Source organism: Lucilia sericata, unplaced genomic scaffold (genome assembly GCF_015586225.1).
Source record: "Lucilia sericata isolate MDLA Ls3-8-SP2 unplaced genomic scaffold, ASM1558622v1 Contig000005F_arrow, whole genome shotgun sequence".
Taxonomy (NCBI): domain Eukaryota; kingdom Metazoa; phylum Arthropoda; class Insecta; order Diptera; family Calliphoridae; genus Lucilia; species Lucilia sericata.
In genome coordinates this window covers 1,472,874-1,497,673 of record NW_023994046.1, presented here as the reverse complement: position 1 = coordinate 1,497,673, position 24,800 = coordinate 1,472,874, and the positions used below count along the sequence as shown (strand labels likewise).

Genomic DNA, 24,800 nt, shown 5'->3' with positions numbered 1-24,800 from the left:
ACGCCAGATGTTTAATATGGCGTCAAAAAGAGAGAATGACACTACCTTGATATTTTTACCATGATCTGCAATATCAAGTTTATGTTTTTAGATTCAATATTATAGAAAATTTTAAAAGTTTTAGTAAAAGAACAAAAAAGTATCAGATAGTCTCCTTTTATAAATTTTCGTTCAATCAGGACACTGCGTGTTTAATTTTATGTTTATATGTATATTCAATATAAACGAATAAACCGCTAACTGTATTTAAACTTTGTTTGAATCCATATACTTAGAAATAAGTAGTTTTTTCGACTCGTCATTAAGAAGCCTTAAAGTGTACTTCTTGTTGTACACACTATTCTTAAAGTAAATTAATTAATAAAGGAAGACAAATCTTCACCTTTTTATAATACTAATAAACCTTTGTGTTTTATTTCATTTGTGTGTTTCCACTGAACCACGGATTGACACCGAAACATTGGTCCTTCGAGTCGGATTAATTAAATTGTTGCATCGAATCGAGGACAATCTACACAACTTGATCTGACAGTCCCGAACTAACCACTTGACATAAAACTTATGGTGGCCCCTAGCCACCCGACTACCCAGGTGACCAACCATTTTAACATGGGCTTGTCCTACGAGGAAGTCAATCGTCACTCTATAGTCTACATTGGTAATCTCCAAATGAGTTCTTGTGAGTCGTGTCCTTGGGGAAAGTCAAGTGTCCAAAAGTAGCTTGTCCAATGGACAGGTATTGCGGTAGGGTTAAATAGCCGCTCCGTCGAAGTACAACTCTAAAAACTTATGACAAATAAAAAAATAATTAAAAAAATAATTTTATTAATAGATTAAATAGATATTGAAATCAATATTTTAAACATTGCATCTTCAGTAAAATCGGACTTTTAAATTTGGAATTCATTAATACACATAAATGACTCTGAAAGAATAGAATTTGTTATATCAAGGAAATATTAATTTTTTCGTAATCTCTGTTAAAAATGTTTGTTTAAATTCACCTTTAATAAATTTACTTTTCCAAAATGTAAATATTTCTTATTTAAATTTCATTACCTTATTTTAAAATTCAAAATTTTTCGCGAGAACTGCCTTAAACAACTTCTTAAAGTCAACTAACATAAAAATCAAATAACTTAAAAAGTGATGAAATAATATAACTGTTCATTGTCTTTGCACTCTGACAAAACTGATCATTCAATTCTTAAGTTTTTTTCAAGTGTTCCCTCTCTCGTTTACTCGGGGGACAGTTAAGTGACGACTACCACTCTCTTGCTTACTTGGTGTACAGTAAAGTGGCGTCTGTCTTCGGTCTCGATTACGAAGAGTACATTCGTGATGAATGACCAAAAACATTCAAATAGAGTACAACCAGCTGGTTAGACAATTGTGTCTCCAATAGATGTGTACATTCTGAAGTACAATGAAAAAAAAAAAACAATTTTTAAGTGTCCCCTCACTCGTTTACCTACGGTACAGTAAAGTGACGAATGTCTTCACTCTCGTTTACGAAGAGTACGTTGGTGACGAATAACCCAATATATAGAAATTAGGGTCAACCATATGGTTACACATTATCTATACCCGATAAAAATTACGTACATCAATACCCAACATACCTGGGTATGTCATACAATTTATATGGCTATTTCATCTTTTCATACATTTAGTGTATAATTCAGATACCCAGCAGTTCGACAAAGAGTCAATGCATACGAAAAAGACAGTAATTTCCACTAATAGTTAACCACCTGGATGATCGTAATTCGTATGTTTTGGGTCATTTGTCACGAATGTAATCGAGAATGAAGACAGTCGTCACTTTAGTGTCCTCTTTGTAAGCGGGAGCGGAGACAGTCGTCTCTTTACTGTCCTCAAGTAACCTAGAGATTATACTCTTAAAAGTTGTTTTTTTTTTTTTTTTGTTGTACTTCCGAAAGTAGTGATTTTACCCATCTTTTGGAGAAATTATTGTTACTTTCTACTAATGTGCCACCATCTGGTTGACTCAAATTTATATCTTTCGGGTCAATCGTCACGTTATTGTCCCATAGTATTCTAGAGAGTAGACACTTGAAATTTTTAAATTTTAGTTCCTCGTAGGACAAGCCCATGTTAAAATGGTTGGTCACCTGGGTAGTCAGGTGGCTAGGGGCCACCACAAGTGGTAGGTTAAGCGGTCAGTTCGGGACTGTCCCGTCGAACTGCTGGGTAATTATTAAAACTAATTAATAAAACGTCTGTATATATAAATTAAATAGTTTTTGATCATAAACCATTAAATTTTAGCAATTTTTTTAAAGTTTTCTTGTTACTTTCCTATTAACAAAATTATCATATGCAAAAAACCTAAAGAAAAACGCCTTCATAACGTATAATGTACATTATACAGAATTTTACATTGCAAAATGTTGACTTCAAGAAGCTATTACTCAGTGACCGGGAAAGATAATTGAACAAAAACAAAAATTGTTTTTGCTTTCGTACGTAGGGAACTTTTTTTTTTCAAAAAAAGATTGCTAAGTCATGGTCAAAAATTAAAATTTTAAAATTTAAACTTAAATATTTTTGTTTATATGAGAATAAAATTATTATAATCAGCATAATTTTACGTCAATAAGCCATATACAATAAAAAATAATTATTTCATCAAAATCGGCCCAAATTTGTTAATGTTACAGGGTCCACAAATATTTATGAATAAAGACCCATGACTCTATATTTGAAATTTTTTTTTTTTTTGGTTATTTTTTTTCATAAGATACAAGAATATATATAATTCTAATAATAAAACATAAAATTTATAATGAAACTTAATTTTTGTCCGACAACTGACATATAATTTTTATACATACCGGGGTATGTTGGGTATTGATACACGAGGTAAAAATGGAAAATCGGTCATAAATCGGTTTAAAATATATATATATCAATTTTTGGAAAATGTATAGAAAACATTACTCTGAAAGCATAGTACAAATTTCAAGCCGATACGATATATAGATCTCGAGATATATCACTTCAAAAATGAAAAACATACCCGGGTATGTGGGTATTGACACACACGTGTGTGTGTGTGTTTCATAAAGAATTCTTTAAAAGCTTTTAAAAGCAAAAGAAAACAACAAGTTATTGTCAAAAAGGAAAATTATTTTACTGGCAATAATTTATTGTCAATTAATTTAATACCTATTAAATACATCCTTGCGCGCGATTTTACTTTATACCCACGATCGGCAACTCCTATACACTGTGTTATATATAGATATTAGTTATATGGCAACCCATTATTACTGTTTACATAAGTTACTATTGAATATTAATAAAGAGAGTCAAGCAGTCGTTAGCTGCGTGACAAATGAATTGCACATACAAATAACACATGGCGCAGCCGGTCTAAATGGTTATTACAAGATCAATAGCAAAAGAAGAAAAAATTGAGGAAGAAGACAGTGACGGTGAATACGAGATGGCAACTGGTGGTAATGTGCTCAACTCTATTGACGCACGGCGACCAGATCCCCTTCACTTCGATGGTAATATTAATGAAAACTGGAGAGTTTTTAAACAAAATTTCGATATTTATGCAATTGCTATTGAATTGGAAGAACGTAAGGAATCACAAAAAGTTGGTATTTTTCTTAACGCATGTGGTCCAGAAACTATAGAAATATTCAATACTTTTAATCTAACCCAAGAACAGAAGAAAAATTATAATGTGGTAGTACAATCCATGCAAGATTATTGTACCCCAAGAAAAAATGAAGTATACGAAGCATTTCGTTTTAATTCAAGAAATCAACAAGAAGGCGAACCATTTGATTCATATTTATAGGATTTAAGAAAGCTAGTTAAGAGTTGCGGTTATATGGATGCTGATAGAATGATACGTGACAAAATCGTGGTTGGAACTAATAATAACAAATTAAGAAAAAAGTTTCTGGAAACAACAGATTTAACATTGCTTAAAACAATAGAAATTGCTCGTGCTTCAGAACTGTCGGACAAACATGCAAATGATATGCAAAAACAATGTAGTATAACAAGTATTGATGCAGTTCAACAACAAACGAATAACGGAACAGCAAAAAGTAGAAATATTTCTTTTCGTAATAACGTAAACACCAATTCATTTCAACATACAGTTCAGAGCCAATCCAAAAGTAATAAAAACAATTGCAAATTTTGTAAAGGAGTACATGATTATAAAAAATGCCCTGCGTTTGGGAAAAAGTGTAATAACTGCGGGCGACTCAATCATTTTAGTGTTGCTTGCTATTCTAATAAAGTGCATGAAATAAGAGAAAATGTTTTAATAAGAGAAAATGATGAAATAGTTTTACATAATATCAATGTAGAGGGTAAAAGAAAGAGATGGTATGAAGTAATTCGCCTTAACGATTGTTTCATTAAGTTTAAATTGGATACCGGTGCCGATGTTAATGTGCTGCCTCTACGTTACCTAAAATATATTAAAAATGTAAAACTTGACACGAGTGTGATGGCTCCACTTAGTTACGGTGGTCAAGATCTAAAGTTTAAAGGTGTATTTAATTGCGTAGTAATGTGTAGAAATGAAATTACTACCTTAAAATTTTATGTTGTGGATACGCCATATGAACCTTTGTTAGGGTTGGAAGCTTGCGAAAAACTGGAATTGGTTCAAAGAGTTCAAACTGTGCTGCAAACAGAAAAAAATGATTTCCTTAAAGCTAACATAGATGTTTTTCAAGGATTAGGCTGCTTCGTTGAGAATATAGATATAAAAGTTAAGTCGACTTCTTGCCCAGTCGTAAAACCAGCTAGAAGGATACCATTATCTCTGATTGGCCGAGTGAAAGATGAGTTACAAAAGATGATTGAAAAAGGTATTATTGAACGTGTTGATGGCCCTGTGGAGAGAGCATCAAATTTAGTAATAGTTGAGAAAAAATCTGGCCAGCTTCGTTTATGCATTGACCCACAAGATTTAAACTCCGACATTTTGCTTGAAAACCATATAATACCATCATTTGAATCAATTGCAGCTCGAATTGGTAACAAACGATATTTTACAGTTCTAGATCTTAAGGAGGGATTTTGGCAAGTGGGACTTAGCGCTAAGGCAAGTGAACTTTGTGTTTTTAATACACCATTTGGGTGCTACCGTTTCAAGCGCCTGCCATATGGAATTAAGATTGGCCCGGAGCTTTTTCAAAAATACAACGAGCGAAATTTTGAGGATATCCCAAATGTAGTTGTTTATATAGACGATATATTGATTTCAGCTGATACAATCGAGGAACATGACCAAATTTTACAACAAGTTATGGAGCGCGCACGTAAGTTAAATATAAAATTCAATATTGATAAAATTCAGTACAAGGTAACAGAAGTTAAATACTTAGGAAAAATAATTTCTCAAGATGGAATTATGTGTGATCCCGATCGGGTGATGGCTATAATGCAAATAGGAAGACCTAAAACTAGGAAAGATTTACAAAAACTGCTAGGAATGATAAAGTATATTCGTGATTACGTGCCAAAACTGTCGGATATGTCGAAGCCTTTAAGAGATTTATTGAAAAGTAGTGTAATATTTCAATGGCAAAAAACACATGATGAGTGCTTGAAACAAATTAAAACTATTATTGCCAACACACCAACCCTTGCAATATTTGATGAATTAAAAGAGATAACAATTGAGACAGATGCGTCCAAATTCGGTATCGGTTGCTGTTTAATGCAAGACGGAAAACCTGTCTCATTTGCATCCAGAAGCCTGACGGATGCAGAGACAAACTATGCACAAATAGAAAAAGAATTTCTAGCAATCTTTTTGCCTGCCGGAAATTTCATTATTACATATACGGTCGCACTGTAACGGTTAGAACGGATCACAAGCCACTAACTGAAATTAGCAAAATACCCTCCGCTAGACTTCAAAGAATGAAATTATCGTTACTGAAATATGATTTGAAATTAACATATGTCCCTGGTAAGTTTTTATACGTAGCAGACCTGCTGTCACGCTATTTCAACAAACACGATAAATCAGTAGAAATAGATGATCTTAATGAATTTGTACATTCAGTGAATATAACAGACGCGAGACTTGAACATTTAAAAAAATCATTAAATGATGACAATTGTCTCATTAAGCTTAAACAAATGGTGATAAACGGTTGGCCAAAAAATTGTTCTGCACTTTCTAATGATTTGAAGTTCTATTGGAAAAATCGTAATAATATTTATATTGATGATGACTTATTATATTTATACGAAAGAATTATTATACCACAAAATCAAAGACAGCTAATACTTACACAGTTACATTCGTCCCACTTGGGCATGGAAAAAACAAAAAAAAAGGGCACGAAGTTTAGTATATTGGCCTCAAATTAATAGAGATATTGAAAATATAATTAATAAATGTAACACTTGTCAAAAACACCGTTGTGGCAACACTAAGGAGCCTATGATATCACACGATGTTCCCATGTTACCATTCAGTAAAATTGGAATGGACATTTGTGAGTATGCTTCAAAATCATATCTTATTATATCCGACTATTATTCGCGATTTTTAGACATAATCCCAATTACTTCCAAAACGGCAAAGGAATGCATTAAACATTTAAAGGTTTGCTTTTCAAATCATGGTATACCCACTGAAATCATCTCGGATAATATGCCATTTAACTAAAATGAGTTTCGAAGTTTTTGCACATATATAGGAACAAGGCTCACCACTACAAGCCCACATTACCCTCAAGCAAACGGGTTTGCAGAAAGAGCTGTGGGCATTGCGAAAAACCTTATTAAAAAAACAGCTGAGACCAATGCAGACCTCTGGCTAGCTCTACTTGAGTATAGAAATACACCACTTAAAGAGCTAAACGCTTTACCAGTGGAACTCCTTATGAGTAGAAAAACCCGCACCTTACTGCCAACTAAAAGCAATTTACTACAACCGAAAATAATACCTAACGCTGATATATGTTTAAAAAATAAAGAACTTACATCAAAGAGATATTACGACATCAAGGCTAAACTCAAACAAGATTTTTCGAAGGGGGAGAAAATATGGTACCAAGACTCAAACGGTTGGAACGAAGCTGTAATTGTGGATATACATAATAGCCCACGGTCGTATTGGATTAAACTTGAAGATGGTGCCATAATACGCAGGAACTCAAGGTGTATCCGTAAAAGAACATAAATTTCTTATTATTGAATTTTATTAATTTGAATTATTCTCAAATGTAAATATAAATAATCCTTGGAATTGTGAATTATTATACTTATGTATAGATTCTTAAAAGGGGAGATGTTATATATAGATATTAGTTATATGGCAACCCATTATTACTGTTTACATAAATTACTATTGAATATTAATAAAGAGAGTCAAGCAGTCGTTAGCTGCGTGACAAATGAATTGCACATACAAATAACACACACTGTGTATTTTGGCCGTTACTAAATTTACACAGACTACGCACACGCATAGAAAACACAATTCAGTCTCATATGAGCTGTCATTGAAGGTGGTTGTGTTGTCGCTCGTTTCTTGCTTTTGCAATGAAAATGAACGAAAATATATTAATGCAGGGATAGATAATTGTAATTATTGTTGTACTTTTTTATCATCTACACTACATATTAAGAAGTTTTTAGAATTATAAACTTTTTTTAAATGTTTTTCTTACAACTAAAGTAGCAAATTACAATAATTTACCAAAATATATATGCAACTATGTTAAATCTTTTCCCTTAATAGGTATATATTTTATTAAAAATTTAGTTAAAAAGCTCATATTTCTATTTCAATATTTAAAATAAATATGTGCAAATAAGCCCAAAAAAATATTTGCTTCTTTTAAACTAAAAAAATATTAGTTATGTTTTAGATTAATTATATTTCTAAATTTCATTTTTCCAAGCATGACTTGTTGTGAAGATGAGAGTACAACAATTTCTCATTTCTTGTTTTTTTCGCCCTTACACTTATACAAGTGCAAAATGTGGTAGTATATGTCTGCCGATCGCGGCTTTATACACTACCTTTTGACAGCGATCGGTACATTTATAATCAAGGCTGCGTTTTTTACTTTGGACAGACATAATTGACAATTAAAATTTGCATTTTCTTCGGCAAATAAATAAATTATTTTCAATAATTAAATTTTATGAAAATTATTTTGGTGTTAATTTTTTAGTGAAACAAATTGTGTTAAAAATAATTAGTGTATGCATTTAATACAAGTATCTGTTTTTACAAATTTAATACTAGTAATTGTGTTGCGAAAGATAAAATTCTTCTTCTTCCTCCTTTTACTAATTTATTGATAGTTACCCTACGGTCGGTGTGAATTTTGAACCTTGTTTCCATTTTTATAGTATTTTACTTAATAAAATCCAATCTTAAAATTGTGAAAAATGCCTTTGACATATCTCGAACATTTCACTCGCGATTCGGACATGGTTGTGAAATTTGAGGTTAATTTCAATAACCTTCGCGGGGAGAATCGCCACGTCTATTATTTTAAGGTACTACAAGTGCATGGATGATCTTCAATCATCTGAAGACACTGAGCCTGAGGATATTCAAGCAGTCGAAAGTAAATATCACAGTACCATGGACGTGTATGCTCGATGTTCGGAATTAATAGATTTTAAGATTTACGATCTTGAGGCAAATTCAAAACCTAAGGCGTCGCCATCAACGGAAAATTTTTTGATTTTCAACAATATTAGTCATAATTTACCTCTCCCACCTTGTGATGTTTAGTGGTGATTACCTTTCCTGGCCTACGTTTAGGGACCTTTTTACCGCTTTATATATTAAAACGACTGAGTAATATAGAACTTTTATGCTATTTGGTGAAAAGAACTGATAAGGAAGCGAGAGAGATTGTATCGAAATGTCCGTTGACAAATCAAGGTTTTGAAATCGCATGGAAGAACTTGCACGACATGTATGTATGAAAATCCGCGCCTGTTAGTAAGCAATCAGTTAAAAGAATTGTTTGGTTTAGAGACTATAACGATATAGACTAGTTCCTCATTGAAAACTTTAGAACGCGGAATTAATGGTTTCCTTACGGCAATGTCGATATATGAGATTCCCACTGAAAATTGGGATCCTATTATAGTTTTCATATATATGCAAAGACTACCCTCTCAGACAGTGACACTATGGGAACAAAGTGTTAAGGACAGAACTTCCTTATCTTTATGGAAAGATTTCGACAAGTTTTTGACCGAAAGAATTCAAACATTATATTGCATACGCGATCTTACGAGTTCCAAAACTGATAAGAAAGGCATTGAACGCAAGGAAAAGACTCATGTTTCGAATACAGGTCCTACGAATGCTTGGGTTTTATGTAAAAAAACTGGGTCATTTACTTCGTTTTTGCCGTCAGTTTGATAGAATTGTCTATTCTATTTGTAATAAGCTGCACCATACTTCACTAAACCAAGATTCTTCAGTTTTGCTAAACTCTAGTAATGCACTTCCTGCGTCATTAGATGACAATTTTTTGGTTTTACGACTATACAATCACACTCCTAATGACCAACGACCTACTAACACGTCAACTGCATTAGTAGAAAGACCGACTACGTCAGGCACTATAGTTGAACGACAAGTATTTCATACTAGTCAAAATCATTCTACTTTTTTGGTTACAGTGACTAGCAATATACCTCCTACTTCATTATATGACAATTCTTGTGTGGTTATACGACCCACTAATCCAACTCCAAATAACCAAAGACATACTTTGTCAGGTACAACAGCTGGATGACCTACTACGACGTAGATATCAAGTTAGAGCTTTAATTGACCCTGCTTCAGAATGTACTATTATTTCTGAAAAGTTGAGGGAAAGATTCAAGATTCCAACCATTTCCGAAACAGCGAAGTTTTCGGGCGTAAATGAGGAATTTTCGGCCATTTCGACGAACTGGTACTGATTCGTCATTTTTATTAAATACTTCTGTTTCCATTTTGCCAAGCTTTTCGGGAAATTTGCCTTCGGTATCGGTCAATGCCGACAAATTACCAAATCTTCATTTGGCAGAATCGAATCCTTTCGGAAGCAAACCTGTAGAAATATTATTAGGAGCTGACGTATACCCCCCGCTAATTTTACCCGGAATTAGACAAAACGTAGTAGGACCATTGGTTGGATATTAACCGGTCCTGTAAAGAGTATTAACGAAAGAAAGATATACACCAACTAAAAATATCAACATTCCAACATGGAATCGTAAAGAACCCAAATGATGTAGGAACTAGACTAGTTAGTTAATAAATCTGTAACAGAAACGCAACTACCCAGCAAACAATTTTTAAGTTGTTCAAGAAGAATAGATATTTTCATGATTTCTTTTGTACGTATTCTATTTAATGCGTTTTAAATACATACTTGCCTAAATTCTAATAAATTTGTCATAAGTGAAGGCATGAAAAAATGTACCCAATTCACTTTTGTAACTCCACTATAGGAATTGTAATATTTTACTATAATTTGGTATTCTCTTAGAATTTAACGAAAACCTGCATTTTATACAATAAACTTTAAAAATAACATTAATTATTTTAGATTTTGTAATATTAACTCCATTTTAATAAGAGATGTAAAAAACCAAGTTGACTGACTGCTTAACGGATTTTAAAACAAAATGGGTATTTTTATTCTGCATGAATTTTAATCCAATTCAAAATCAGTTAATTATGTTTTATCTTATTTAATTTTTACCAATATCACCCCAGCAAAAGAAGATGTACAAAAAAAGTAGTAAATGCATGGGTTTAACTGATAATCAACTGGTTCATATTTAGGTGAAACATGCATGATTTTAACACTAGCGTGTCATTGGCGAGCATGGGTTCGTATATGGAAAAATAGTTCGGCATTAAAATGAGTGCTTATAACCAATGAATGAAAATTCGATGATTCTCAAGCGCATTTTCATTGGTTTACTATATTTATTTTAAAATGCATTATTATTAAATGTGTTACGAATTATTTATTAAAATTTAAATAGATTTTTTAGCGTGATATTGATAAAAATTAAATATGATAACAAAATAAAACTGATTTTGAATTGCATTAAAATTCATTCAGAGTAAAAATACCCATTATAATTTAAAATCGGTTAAGCAATCAACTTGGTTTTTTCCTTCTCTTATTAAGCTGTTAAAATGGACTTAATATTACTAATTTAACAAGTATTAAGTACAAAAATCTAATAAAATTAATGTTATTTTTAAGATTTATTGTATGAAATGCACGTTTTCTTTAAGTCATAAGAGAATATCAAATTATTGTGAAATATTAGAGCTTCTACAGTAGTGTTACATGAGTGAATTGGGTGCAATTTATCATGACAAATTTATTAGAATATAGGCAAGTATTTAAAACGCATTAAATTGAACACGTACTAAAGAAATTATGAAAATATCCCTTCTTCTTGAACAACTTCAAATTTAAATATTATTTTAAATATTAATAATTAAATCGAAATACCATTATTGATGCGTTTTTAAATATAATGCACCAATGAAAATTCGCTTCAGAGGTAATATTTAAATATAAATAATTAGAGATATACATTTATTCCTAGCGCTGAATAAACTTAATCGTAAAAGAAGGAAAGAAGAATATTTAGGTAATTTGCTCTTACCAGAGGCAGACTTGTTGTTTGAATTCCTAAATTATCACTATATGTATATCAATTTACACTAACCTTTTCTTAAATTCTATTTAATTCAGGGAGATCCTTTAGTGGCTTGACCGGAGTCTCATTATGGCTCAAACGGGTCCTTAATTACCCAATTAGTAAAAACTGGAGTCCTTAATGACCCACCATAATTAAAACATCATCATCAAAAATAAAAATACAGTCCTTTTTACACTTTTGCATATCTTGCTTAAGGTGGCTGAAGGTGGTTTAACTTCATTGGGCGCTTAAACTAGTAAACAAAATTAACTAACTCAAAAACAACATTCGAGAATTAACTTTAATTTAATCGCTAATCTTTCACCTAAAGATTAGCCCTAAGTGTTGCAAGGGGGCCGGCAATGCACATTGGGGTCTCCTTTAAGTAAACTTGGCATAAAGTAAATATTAAGAAATTATTTATTTGATAAAAATTGAATATGCCTGGAAAGATAAGACTTTTGTCTATATAACGCCATCATTAGTTTTTCCATTTTTATTGTATCGGCCTTTAGATATAGCAAAGTGCTTCGCTACCCTAACTAAAATTAAATACATACAAAATTTTGTTTACTTTTATAGAAAATTAAAATTGATTTAAAAAAATCTTAATGTTCCAGTTTTTTACGTTCAATATCACGTGAATAAAATCGCATTCAGGAAGAATCTTGTATTTTTAGTTTCATTCGTTTAGCTTCCACATTATAGAAAATTTCGAAATTACTCTTTGAAAAAAAGTACTATAAAATACCTCTTATTTAATCAAAAATTTTATGTTTCTGTGTTCAATATTATAGACAATTCAAAAAATATAATTTGATGAATGAAAAAGTACCAAAAGTCCCTTTCAGTATATTCTCATTCACTAAGTTCCCTATATTTCAAATTTTATATTTCTATGTTCAATATCGTAAAAATATCAAAAAGTACCATCGGAAAAACGAAAAAGTACAATAATCTCTCTCAATAAATTCTCATTTAATAAGGATGTGTTCCGGTTAACCATTATAGAGAAACCAAAAGGTACCATTTGAAGAATAGAAAATTACCAAAGAGTACCCACTTACAGAATATTATTCAGTCAATACCATGTATGTTAAAATTTATGTTCCTAGGTTGAATATTTTAGAAAATTCAAAAAGTACCATTTATGGATAAAAAGTACTAAAAAGTTCTCTACCTTAGTGGAAAGTATTAATAAAAATAGTACAATTTTTCCCCTTTTCGCTTAGAAATATACTTTTTCAGAATTAAGTTTACAAAATTTTCCGTATTTAAATTTAAATATCACAGATAAAACTCAAACGATTCAAATTTGCATTCATTTGTTCCAGAAAAATTGTGCTTTCAAAAAGTACCAAACAATTATTCGAATTTGGTCCCAGTACTCGAATTCCAAAATAATATACCAATAGCTTATTTTGTGTGAGTAAATAAACTACTTTTTCAAACTTTAAAAAAATTGGCTCAAAAGGTTTGAATAAAATTAAATTTCCCGTTTTTCCCCCTTTTGGTACTTTTTTCCCCAGTGAAATAGCAAACATTTTCTTTCAATAAATATTACAGAGTTAGTCCGTAATTTAATAGGAATACTTCAATGAATCGAAAAAGTTTTCTTAATGTGCTAAAAAAGTATCAATAATACAGTTTTCTCCCTTTTACACCCAAAAAGGGCTGAACTTAAAAAAAGTACGAAACAGGTGTGTCCTAATTTTGGGAGATATATTCAAAATATTTACAAAAATGTTATTTTGTTTATTAGTTAAAAAGTTCTAAACGGCCAAAAAGGTACCAAAATCATCTTTGCTACACATTTTCACCTCTTAAAAGTACGAATTTCAAAAAAGTACCAGACACCCATCTGCTTATTTTAAGAGTAGATACATGTACATTTAAAATTTTTCTTGTATCACTAATATTAGGTAAGATAATTAAGAAAACCAGTTTTACCCATTTTTTCCCTTTTTTACCCGTAAATGTACAATTTTCCAAAAATTCCTCCTTAGTGGATCTATATAACCAAAAACACATCTACTGTCTAAATTTCTTGATTCTAGGTCCAGCCGTTTGGGCTGTGCGATGATGAATCAGTCAGTCAGTAACGCTACTCTTTTATATATTTACTAGCTATACCCAGTGTGCTTCGCTACCCTCATCGTAATGAAATAAAATAAATATTATTGTAAATGTATATATATATCTGCAATATCAAAAAGTCCCCTATTTAAATTTATGTTTATATATTCAATATTTTAGAAAACTCAAAAAGTACCAATGAAGTACGAAAAAGTAACAAGAGACCTCTTTTATTTAATTTCATGTTCCTAAGTTCAATATTATAGAAAATTAAAAAAGTACCAGTTGAAGAACGAAAAATTACCAAAGGGTCCCCTTTTATAGATTCTCATTAACTCCGGGCTCCACATGGTAAATTTCATGTTATAAAAAACACAAAAAGTACCTTTTGAAGAACGAAAAATTACAAAAAAGTCCTCTTTTATATGTTCCCACTTACTCCGGGCTCTACGTACTTAATTTCATGTTTCTAGGATCAATATTATAGAAAATTCAAAAAGTACCTTTTGAAGAACGAAAAAGTGCCGAAAAGTCCCCTTTTATAGGTTATCACTTAATCTTGACAATACTTGCTTAATTTCATGTTTCTAGGTTCAATATTATAGAAAATTCAAAAAGTACCTTTTGAAGAACGAAAAAGTACCAAAAAGTCCCCTTTTATAGATTCTCATTTACTCCAGGCTCTACATGCTTAATTTCATGCTTCTAGGATCAATATTATAGAAAATTCAAAAAGTACTTTTTGAAGAACGAAAAAGTACCAAAAAGTCCCCTTTTATAGGTCCTCACTTAATTCGGGCTCTACATGTTTAATTTCATGCTTCTAGGATCAATATTATAGAAAGTTCAAAAAGTACCTTTTGAAGAACGAAAAAGTACCAAAAAGTCCCCTTTTATAGGTTATCACTTAATCTTGGCTGTACTTGCTTAATTTCATGTTTCTAGGTTCAATATTATAGAAAATTCAAAAAGTACCTTTTGAAGAACGAAAAAGTTCCAAAAAGTCCCCTCTTATAGATTCTCATTTACTCCAGGCTCTATATGCTTAATTTCATGCTTCTAGGATCAATATTATAGAAAATTCAAAAAGTACCTTTTGAAGAACGAAAAAGTACCAAAAAGTCCCCTTTTATAGATTCTCATTTACTCCAGGCTCTACATGCTTAATTTCATGCTTCTAGGATCAATATTATAGAAAGTTCAAAAAGTACCTTTTGAAGAACGAAAAAGTACCAAAAAGTCCCCTTTTATAGGTCCTCACTTAATTCGGGCTCTACATGTTTAATTTCATGTTTCTAGGTTCAATATTATAGAAAATTCAAAAAGTACCTTTTGAAGAACAAAAAAGTACCAAAAAGTCCCCTTTTATAGTTTCTCACTTAATCCAGGCTCTACATGCATACTTTCATGTTTCTATTTTCAATATTATAGAAAATTCATAAAGTACCTTTTGAAGAACGAAAAACTACCAAAAAGTCCCCTTTTATAGATTCTCATTTACTACGGGCTTTAAATGCTTATTTTCATGTTTCTAGGTTCAATTTAATAGAAAACTCAAAAAGTACCAGTCGAAGGACGAAAAAGTACCAAAAAGTCCCCTTTTTTAATTTCATGCTTCTAGGATCAATATTATAGAAAATTCAAAAAGTACCAGTCGAAAGACGAAAAAGTACCAAAAAGTCCCCTTTTATAGATTCTCATTTACTAAGGGCTCTACATGCTTAATTTCATGTTTCTAGGTTAAATTTTATAGAAAACTCAAAAAGTACCAATCGAAAGACGAAAAAGTACCAAATAGTCCCCTTTTATAGATTCTCATTTAATAAGGGCTCTACATGCTTAATTTTATGTTTCTAGGTTAAATTTTATAGAAAACTCAAAAAGTACCAGTCGAAGGGCGAAAAAGTACCAAAAAGTCCCCTTTTATAGATTCTCATTAACTAAGGCCTCCGCATGCTTAATTTCATGTTTCTAGGTTAAATTTTATAGAAAACTCAAAAAGTACCAGTCGAAAGACGAAAAAGTACCAAAAAGTCCCCTTTTATAGATTCTCATTTACCAAGGGCTCTACATGCTTAATTTCATGTTTCTAGGTTAAATTTTGTAGAAAACTCAAAAAGTACCAGTCGAAGGACGAAAAAGTACCAAAAAGTCCCCTATTATAGATTCTCATTTACTCTGGGCTCTACATGCTTAATTTCATGTTTCTAGGTTAAATTTTATAGAAAACTCAAAAAGTACCAGTCGAAGGACGAAAAAGTACCAAAAAGTCCCCTATTATAGATTCTAATTTACTCTGGGCTCTACATGTTTAAATTCATGTTTCTAGGTTAAATTTTATAGAAAACTCAAAAAGTACCAGTCGAAAGACGAAAAAGTTCCAAAAAGTCCCCTTTTATAGATTCTCATTTACTCCGGGCTCTACATGCTTAATTTCATGTTTCTAGGTTAAATTTTATAGAAAACTCAAAAAGTATCAGTCGAAAGACGAAAAAGTACCAAAAAGTCCCCTTTTATAGATTCTCATTTACTAAGGGCTCTACATGCTTAATTTCATGTTTCTAGGTTAAATTTTATAGAAAACTCAAAAAGTACCAGTCGAAGGACGAAAAAGTACCAAAAAGTCCCCTTTTATAGATTCTCATTTACTAAGGGCTCTACATGCTTAATTTCATGTTTCTAGGTTAAATTTTATAGAAAACTCAAAAAGTACCAGTCGAAAGACGAAAAAGTACCAAATAGTCCCCTTTTATAGATTCTCATTTACTAAGGGCTCTACATGCTTAATTTTATGTTTCTAGGTTAAATTTTATAGAAAACTCAAAAAGTACCAGTCGAAGGACGAAAAAGTACCAAAAAGTCCGCTTTTATAGATTCTCATTAACTAAGGCCTCCGCATGCTTAATTTCATGTTTCTAGGTTAAATTTTATAGAAAACTCAAAAAGTACCAGTCGAAGGACGAAAAAGTACCAAAAAGTCCCCATATAGATTCTCATTTACTCCGGGCTCTACATGCTTAATTTCATGTTTCTAGGTTAAATTTTATAGAAAAATCAAAAAGTACCAGTCGAAGGACGAAAAAGTACCAAAAAGTCCCCTTTTATAGATTCTCATTTACTCCGGTCTCTACATGTTTAATTTCATGTTTCTAGGTTCAATATTATAGAAAATTCAAAAAGTACCTTTTGAAGAACGAAAAAGTACCAAAAAGTCCCATTTTATAGATTCTCATTTACTCCGAGCTCTACATGCTTAATTTCATGTTTCTAGCTTTAATTTTAAAGAAAACTCAAAAAAGTACCTGTGTAGAACGAAAAAGTAGCGAAAAGTCCCTTTATTATTAATTTCATGTTTCTATTTCAATATCATAGAAAACTCAAAAAGGACCAGTTGGAGAATGAAAAGTACCAAAAAATATCACTTGATACCGGGGTTCCAAATAACACCCCATTAGGATATTTAGTGTTTCTAAATTTAAAAATTTTATCTAAATTGGATCATTGTGGTTGAATAAAATCAAATTTCCCGTTTTAACCCCTTTTGGTACTTTTTTCCTCCCCATTAACGAAATAAAAATTCTATTCCAAAAAGTTGCAACATCGTAGTGGGAGCCTGTTATTATGTATTCATATGTATAAGTTAATAAACCAAAAACAATGTTTTATGAAAAAAGTACCAAAAATAGGTACAATTTTAACCCCTTAAACGTCCGAATATCCAAAAAGTACTAAATTCATATTTTTATTTTTTCGTTAAGTTATGAAGGAGTCAAAAATATTTTTTGAATGTGCACTGGTTTAAAAGATACATGGGGTGCGAAAAAAGTACCAAAATACAGTTTTTACCCGTTTATTCCCTAAAGGGGCCGAATTTTAAAAAATGAACGGCGATAAGCTTTAAACTGTTTTTGTATCTTTTCTAGTTTAGGAGATATAAGGTTACCGAATTTACCCGTTTTTACCCTTTTTTACCCCCTAAACATTCGAATTTCCAAAAATCCCGTCTTAGTGGATCTATTTGGCGGGAGACCAACCTCCTGTCCAAATTTCAGCTCTTTAGCTTTAACCGTTTAGGCTGTGCGATGATGAATCAGTCAGTGAATCAGTCAGTCAGTCAGTCAGTAACGTTAGAATTATAGATATAGAAGATTATGTATGAAAAGGTGTTACTTTAAATCAATTTTACAGACAAAGATTTAACGATACAGACGAAGATTTATAAAAAATGGCTCATTGAAAAATTTTCAAATTGAAAATTTAACGATTTTTTAAAATGCAATTTTTATAGATATTTATAGATATTTATTGGTCAATAGTCCAATTTTTTTAATGAGGATTATATCTAGTGACATTGGAGATAACTTTGAAATGAAATTTTAAAATTTGTTTCCCAGGTAAACAACAGAGTGACCCTCTAACATGGGTCACTTTTTGGAAGATTTAATATTGTGATGATACAAGTTGTAATAATTTTATCAAATTTCATCTTAAAACCTTAAAAAACTTGCTTCTAATGTTTAATAATTATCTATGGAATAATAACACATCATTACTGTGATCTGAATATGCTTAATTCTACGCAAGCTAAACCTCACATATAATAAAAAAATTTAAAAACTAATCCGTTAATATCTAATATCGTATTACATCGATTTGATAACAATTTTGTATACTAATTGAATAAAAATAATAGTTTTCGTTCGAATTGACCTCTATTTTCCATTTTCTGAAAATAAAATTTCCATTTACTGAAATTAAAATCACCATTTAAAAGAATTTTAAAAACATTTTTCTTGGTGCTGTTTCAGGTAGCACATGTGCATGTCTTAGCATCCTTTTTCTTGGCCAATTATCTTTTTTTAAGGATATGAAAATACTAGGATCACTAAATTTTAACCTTTTGTAGAAAATATGACCATATTATTGGGCCTATTTAAACATAGGCCTAGTCTTAAAATATAGGGGCAGAAGTATTTTATCATCCCGAGATCCAATATTGATAAACATTTCATATAAGAATATATTATTGCCAATTTAAATTAGAATGCGCTATAATTTTGAATCAATAATTAAGGACTTGTTTCGTAAAATATTTGCTAGCGCAGTTATTTTGCTATTTTAAAATAAATTTCAATATTGTTTTAATAAACTGGACTATATGCTTTAATTTACCGCAAAAAAAATGTTTTATCTAAAGTTTTTTTAATGGTATAAAAAGAGAAAATAAGAAACAGAAGGTGCGCTATATTTTTGAGTAGTACTTTATATAGAAGATTATGTATGAAAAGGTGTTACTTTAAATCAACTTTACAGACAAAGATTTAACGATACAGACGAAGATTTATAAAAATTGGCTCATTGAAAAATTTTCAAATTGAAAATTTAACGATTTTTTAAAATGCAATTTTTATAGATATTTATGAAAAAGTACAATTTGGACACTGATGGCCTCTAAGCGACCATATCCCAAAGATACTCTGAAATCTTCTCAAGAGCTTTATTGGTCTTACATTCTTGTAAATAAGTTTTGCAAGATTTTTAGACGGAATCTGTTTGTACGGAAAAAATCCTTGATGAGAAGAGTACCTCTCATGAGAGTTTGGCATCACTTGAAAGGTTTTTAAAGCCTAGTACACCGGTATATAAACCACTTATTATCATGTTAGCGATTTTTAGTGACAAAATATAGGAAATAATTCCCTATCCCAAATCCTATAAAACTAGAAACAGAACTTTCCCTAAAAAAATTGTTTTTAAAATTTTGCATTAAGTGCAACTTTTTTTACTTCGTATTATACATGGGAGTAGTTAATTATATCGACTAATTAATTGACGATTTCATTAGCATTAAATTGAAAAAAATTATAATTATTTTTTTTCATTAGCATTATTTTTTTAATTCTAATGCTTTTTAATGAAACGATTTCATTAGTAATTATTTAAAAAGAAATTTCCATTACCATTATATAATGGATTTCAAAGATTTTCAAACATTAGTTCGAATTTCGAAATTAATTTCGAATATCCGAACATTATAATGCATTGTCATTAGGTGTAATCATGCATACCAAATTTCACACATTAGAAGAACTAGTTTTAACAGTTTTTTTTTAGTTTTTATGACAGAGAGATTAATTTAAAAACATAAAAAAAAATCGAAAATAGCTTCGAATTTTCGAACTTAATTTCGAATATTCGAACATATTATTGTATTATCATCAGATGTACTTATGACTTCTAAATTTCAGCCAATTTGGGATACGGGAACTGGTTTTAAAAGCTTTCAAACCTGTGCTCGAATCTTCGAAAATTTTTCCTGAATTCTTATTAAATATATTTTTCGACAGTTATAAATACTAATTAAATTTGCTTTTGAAAATTCATTATCAAATTCATTACCATTATCAAAAAAAGTTATAATGGAAAAAAATATAATTAAAATATTTTTCATTAGAATTTTTTCTATAAGTGGTAATGAAATTTTTATGGACTTTCTCTATCCATCGACACCCATAATATATACCAAAACATTATAGCTTAGTTGGTGCCAAGTTTTGTTCAGGGAGACCCCACTGTGCAATGTTTAAGTACAAATCGATTATTTGCGGTATTTTGCTCTAAGCGTAAATCCTAATGTATTACTACCATTAGTTTATATCTTTGATGTAAAACTATAATAAAACTATGCCTCCATATACTTCCCAGCAAAAAATAATTGATGTCATATATGACATCAATTATTTTTTGTATACTTTACAAACTACATCTTAATCACATCTTAAAATGCGATTACATATTTTTCACTTTTTTAAACCAAATATTTCTTTACAAATGAAAACCCAGTTAAAAATGAGGAAAGAGATGTAGAAAAGTCACTACAAATAACATATTCGAAGTACATCAAGATTTGGTGAAAGAGTAGTGAAATTTACATAAGCGTGTCATTAAGAGAATTTGTTTTATTTTTGGCATCCAAATATCGGAGTTTTACTGCTTCTAAAAAGTAGGATTAGATGTAGTTCAAACTTGCCAAAAATGAACAACATTCCTCCAATGACACGCTAATGTAATATTAATAGGTTTTACACCCGAATTTGAAGCACTTCGGGTTACTAGTTCCCAGCAAAAAATAATTGATGTCATGCTTTACAAACGACATCTTAATCACATCTAAAAATGCGATAACATATTTTTCGCTTTTATAAACCAAATATTTTATTACAAATGAAACCCACTTAAAAGTGAGTAATGAGATGTAGAAAAGTCACTACAAATAACATATTCGTGAAAGACTAATAAAATTAACATAAGCGTGTCATTGAAAGAATTTGGTTTATTTTTGACATCTAATAATAAGATTAGATGTAGTTCAAAGTTGTCAAAAATGAACAGCATCCCTCCAATGACTCGCTAATGTAAAATTCATAGGTTTTCACCCGAATTTGAAGTACTTCGGGTTACTAGTTGTGATGAAAATACTACATCTTTTTCCACACTTTTTTTGCTGGGTTAGAAATAAGTAGTTTTTTCGACTCGTCATTTAGAAGCCTAAAGAGCACTTCTTGTTGTGCACACTATTCTTAAGGTAAATTAATTAATAAAGGAAGACAAGTATTCATACATATGTACAAGTTAATGCATACATCCATACCCAGCAAAAAACAAGTAAGAAAGTATAGTCGGGCGTGGCCGACCATATGATACCCTACACCAGTTATGAATATTAAATGTGATTTATTTTTCATAATAAAGCATTTATCTTCAATATTCCCTTGTTCCGATACATTTAAGCAATTTATGGATGAAAAACTAATTTTCTGAAAGAGGCTTTATATGGGGGCTAGGGGCAAATATGGACCAAGCCCGATAAAATTTTGTGAATATATTTATATTTACATAATATTTTATTGTGCTGAATTTCATCGCGATATTTGTGTTTATAAGTTAATTTGGGACATTCAAGTAATTTTCTGAAGGGGACTTTGTATGGGAGCTAGGGTCAAATGGGGCCCGATCTTTATGAAATTTGGCAGGGTTAACAAGACTTCTATAAAACTTAGTTGTGCCGTATTTTATCAATATATCTGTATATTTAACATACTTATGAGCTCAGAAGCCCTTTTCGGGGGGTTCTGTTCTATGGGGGCTAGGTGAAATAATGGACCGATTTTAACCATTTTCAATAGGCTTCGTCCTTGGGTCAAATAAAACGTGCGTGCCAAATTTCATCTAATTATCTTGAAAATTGCGACCTGTAGCTTGCGCACAAGGTTTACATGGACAGCCAGCCAGCCAGCCAGATGGACGGACGGACATAGCTTAATCGACTCAGAAAACGATTCTAAGCCGATTGGTATACTTTAAGGGTCTAGGACGAATATTTTTGTATGTTACAAACATCAGCACAAATCCAATATACCCTCCCCACTAAAGTGGTGTAGGGTATAAATATATATGTAATTACATATGTATATATGTAGAATATCAGCATATACATACATATGTATGTATTTATGTATACGTTTTGCAAACTTGTTTAATTTGCCACTAAATTGAAAATTTTAACTCAGTACCTAACTATTTATAGTGCTTTATTGTACTCTATAAATTTGTTGAATCAATATTTATATTGAATTTATACATATCGTCACCTGAAATGAAAAACAAATAACTTTAAAATCGACTTTTTGGTTGAAAATGGTCAAATTTTTAGAACTGTATTGTCAAAAACACCAACATCCAATTATCTTGAAAATTGCGACCTGTAGCTTGCGCACAAGGTTTACATTAATCTTAATCGACTCAGAAAACGATTCTAAGCCGATTGGTATACTTTAAGGTGGGTCTAGGACGAATATTTTTATATGTTACAAACATCAGCACAAATCCAATATACCCTCCCCACTAAAGTGGTGTAGGGTATAATAATTGATGTCATACTTTACAAACGACATCTTAATCACATCTAAAAATGCGATTGCATATTTTTCGCTTCTATAAACCAAATATTTCCTTACAAATAAAAACGGAGTTAAAAGTGAGGAAAGAGATGTTGAAAAGTCACTACAAATAACATATTTGAAGTACATCAAATTTTTGGTGAAAAACCAATGAAATTTACATAAGCATCTCATTGAAAAAATGTGGTTTATTTTTGACATCCAATTATCGGATTTTTACTGCATCTATGAATAAGATTAGATGTAGTTCAAAGTTGTCAAAAATGAACAACATCCATCCAATGACACGCTAATGTAAAATTCATAGGTTTTTCACCAAAATTGGAAGTACTTCAAACATGTTATTTGTGGTGAAAATTCTACTTCGCTTTCCTCACTTTTTTGCTGGGTCCATATGAAGAAAAGTTTTATAAAAAAGTACCAAAAATAGGTACAATTTTCACTCCTTAAACGTCCGAATATTCAAAAAGTATTAAATTCGTATTTTTATTTTTTCGATAAGTTAAGAAGAGTCAAAAATATTTTGTGAATTAATATTTTGTGTTTAAAAGATACAGTTTTTACCCGTTTATTCCCTAAAGAGGTCATATTTGAAAAAAGCACCAAGCACTTGTCCGCTTATTTTTTAAATGAACGACAATAAGCTTTAAACTGTTTTTGTATCTTTTCTAGTGTTTAAGTTAGAATTGATGTACCTACATTTTTGAAATTCTTTTTATAACAACGTTAGAATTTTACAAAGCTCCCCTTTATTGAAACTTTGATGGAAAGTTATAACGAATAAACAGCTAAAGGAGCTTAAATTATGAACCATTTTTGATTTGTCTACGACACAAGCACTACGTGCATATTATATTTAAAACCCATCTGCATCTACGAGGTAATATTTTGGATTAAATTAAAAGAGATCTTCGTATCAAATAAATTTGAAATATACTTTTGTTAAATTTATATGCATATAAAATCTTGAGAAATTTATTGGTGCTGAACATACTGCCGGTTTCTCTAAATGCGAAAGAACATTTTCTTTCTTATAAATATATTGAAAACAACAAATAAATTTCAAATTTTGTTTTTGTTTTCAATATATTTATAAGAAAGTAACTAATTTAATACCGACTGTTTTTACGTTTACAATTGTTTTTTGTTTTTTTCTTTTTATCAACAATATTTTAAATTTTAATATCTCGTTTTAATTTACTACAGAGTGGAGTACTCTATCATTGTGAACGTAGCTTAAAAAGTGCAAAACTGACGAGTACGGGAACATACATATTAATTTATATTTGCAAAAATATTGAAAACTGTGACTTACCTGGCAGCTTGTCTTATACGGTCATTGTCTTCTTTTGTGTTATAAATAATTGCCAAAATGCAGTTTGCATATTCAATTGCATCAGTGGCTAAGAATCCATTTTGACTACCTTCAGATGTTTCTATAATATCCAATAAAGGACCGCCAGATTTGTGACCGACCATTATAACACCGGCTGCCATACATTCAACAACGCCAATACCAAAGTGTTCATTCCACATTGTGTGAATTCCAATATTAGATTTCTTATAACATTCCAGTAATTCATGGTATGGGACATTTACTTTAAATTCAACGTTATTTTCCAATGACAAATGCTTTGTTAAATCTTGCATATTTTTAAGTCGTTCATAATCAGACTCATTACGACAAGATCCTACAATAATTAATTTGATTTTGTTCCACAAATCTTCATTACGGACTAATAAAGTACGTAATTCATACATGGTTTGTAACTGAAGTGGATGATCTTTTTCGGGACGAAATTGTCCCACGGATAAAATAATTATTTCGTTTGGATTTTCACTTCGCTGCAATTTCTTTAAATGATTTACTTCACACGGTGGATACACGCGATGTGTCTTAAAAGGAACTCCCCATAAATCCAAAATGTGATTTTCAGTCCAAGAGGAATTAACCATAACGGTTTCAGAACTCTTTCCGACCCAACTATATATCTAAAAAAATAAATGTCAATTTTCGATTTTGGTTGATTCAACATTTATTATTGT

At 30.8% G+C, this 24,800-nt stretch overlaps 1 protein-coding gene across 1 annotated transcript in view; it reads right to left on the bottom strand.

Moving 5' to 3' along the window:
* LOC119600858 (GDP-Man:Man(3)GlcNAc(2)-PP-Dol alpha-1,2-mannosyltransferase) overlaps window positions 1–24,800 on the bottom strand; it is a 57,999-nt gene that overhangs the window by 28,933 nt on the left and 4,266 nt on the right. The window contains exon 4 of the mRNA XM_037951439.1: window positions 24,070–24,746. Coding sequence (XP_037807367.1) covers window positions 24,070–24,746 — 677 coding nt within the window. The remainder of the gene's footprint in view (window positions 1–24,069; window positions 24,747–24,800) is intronic.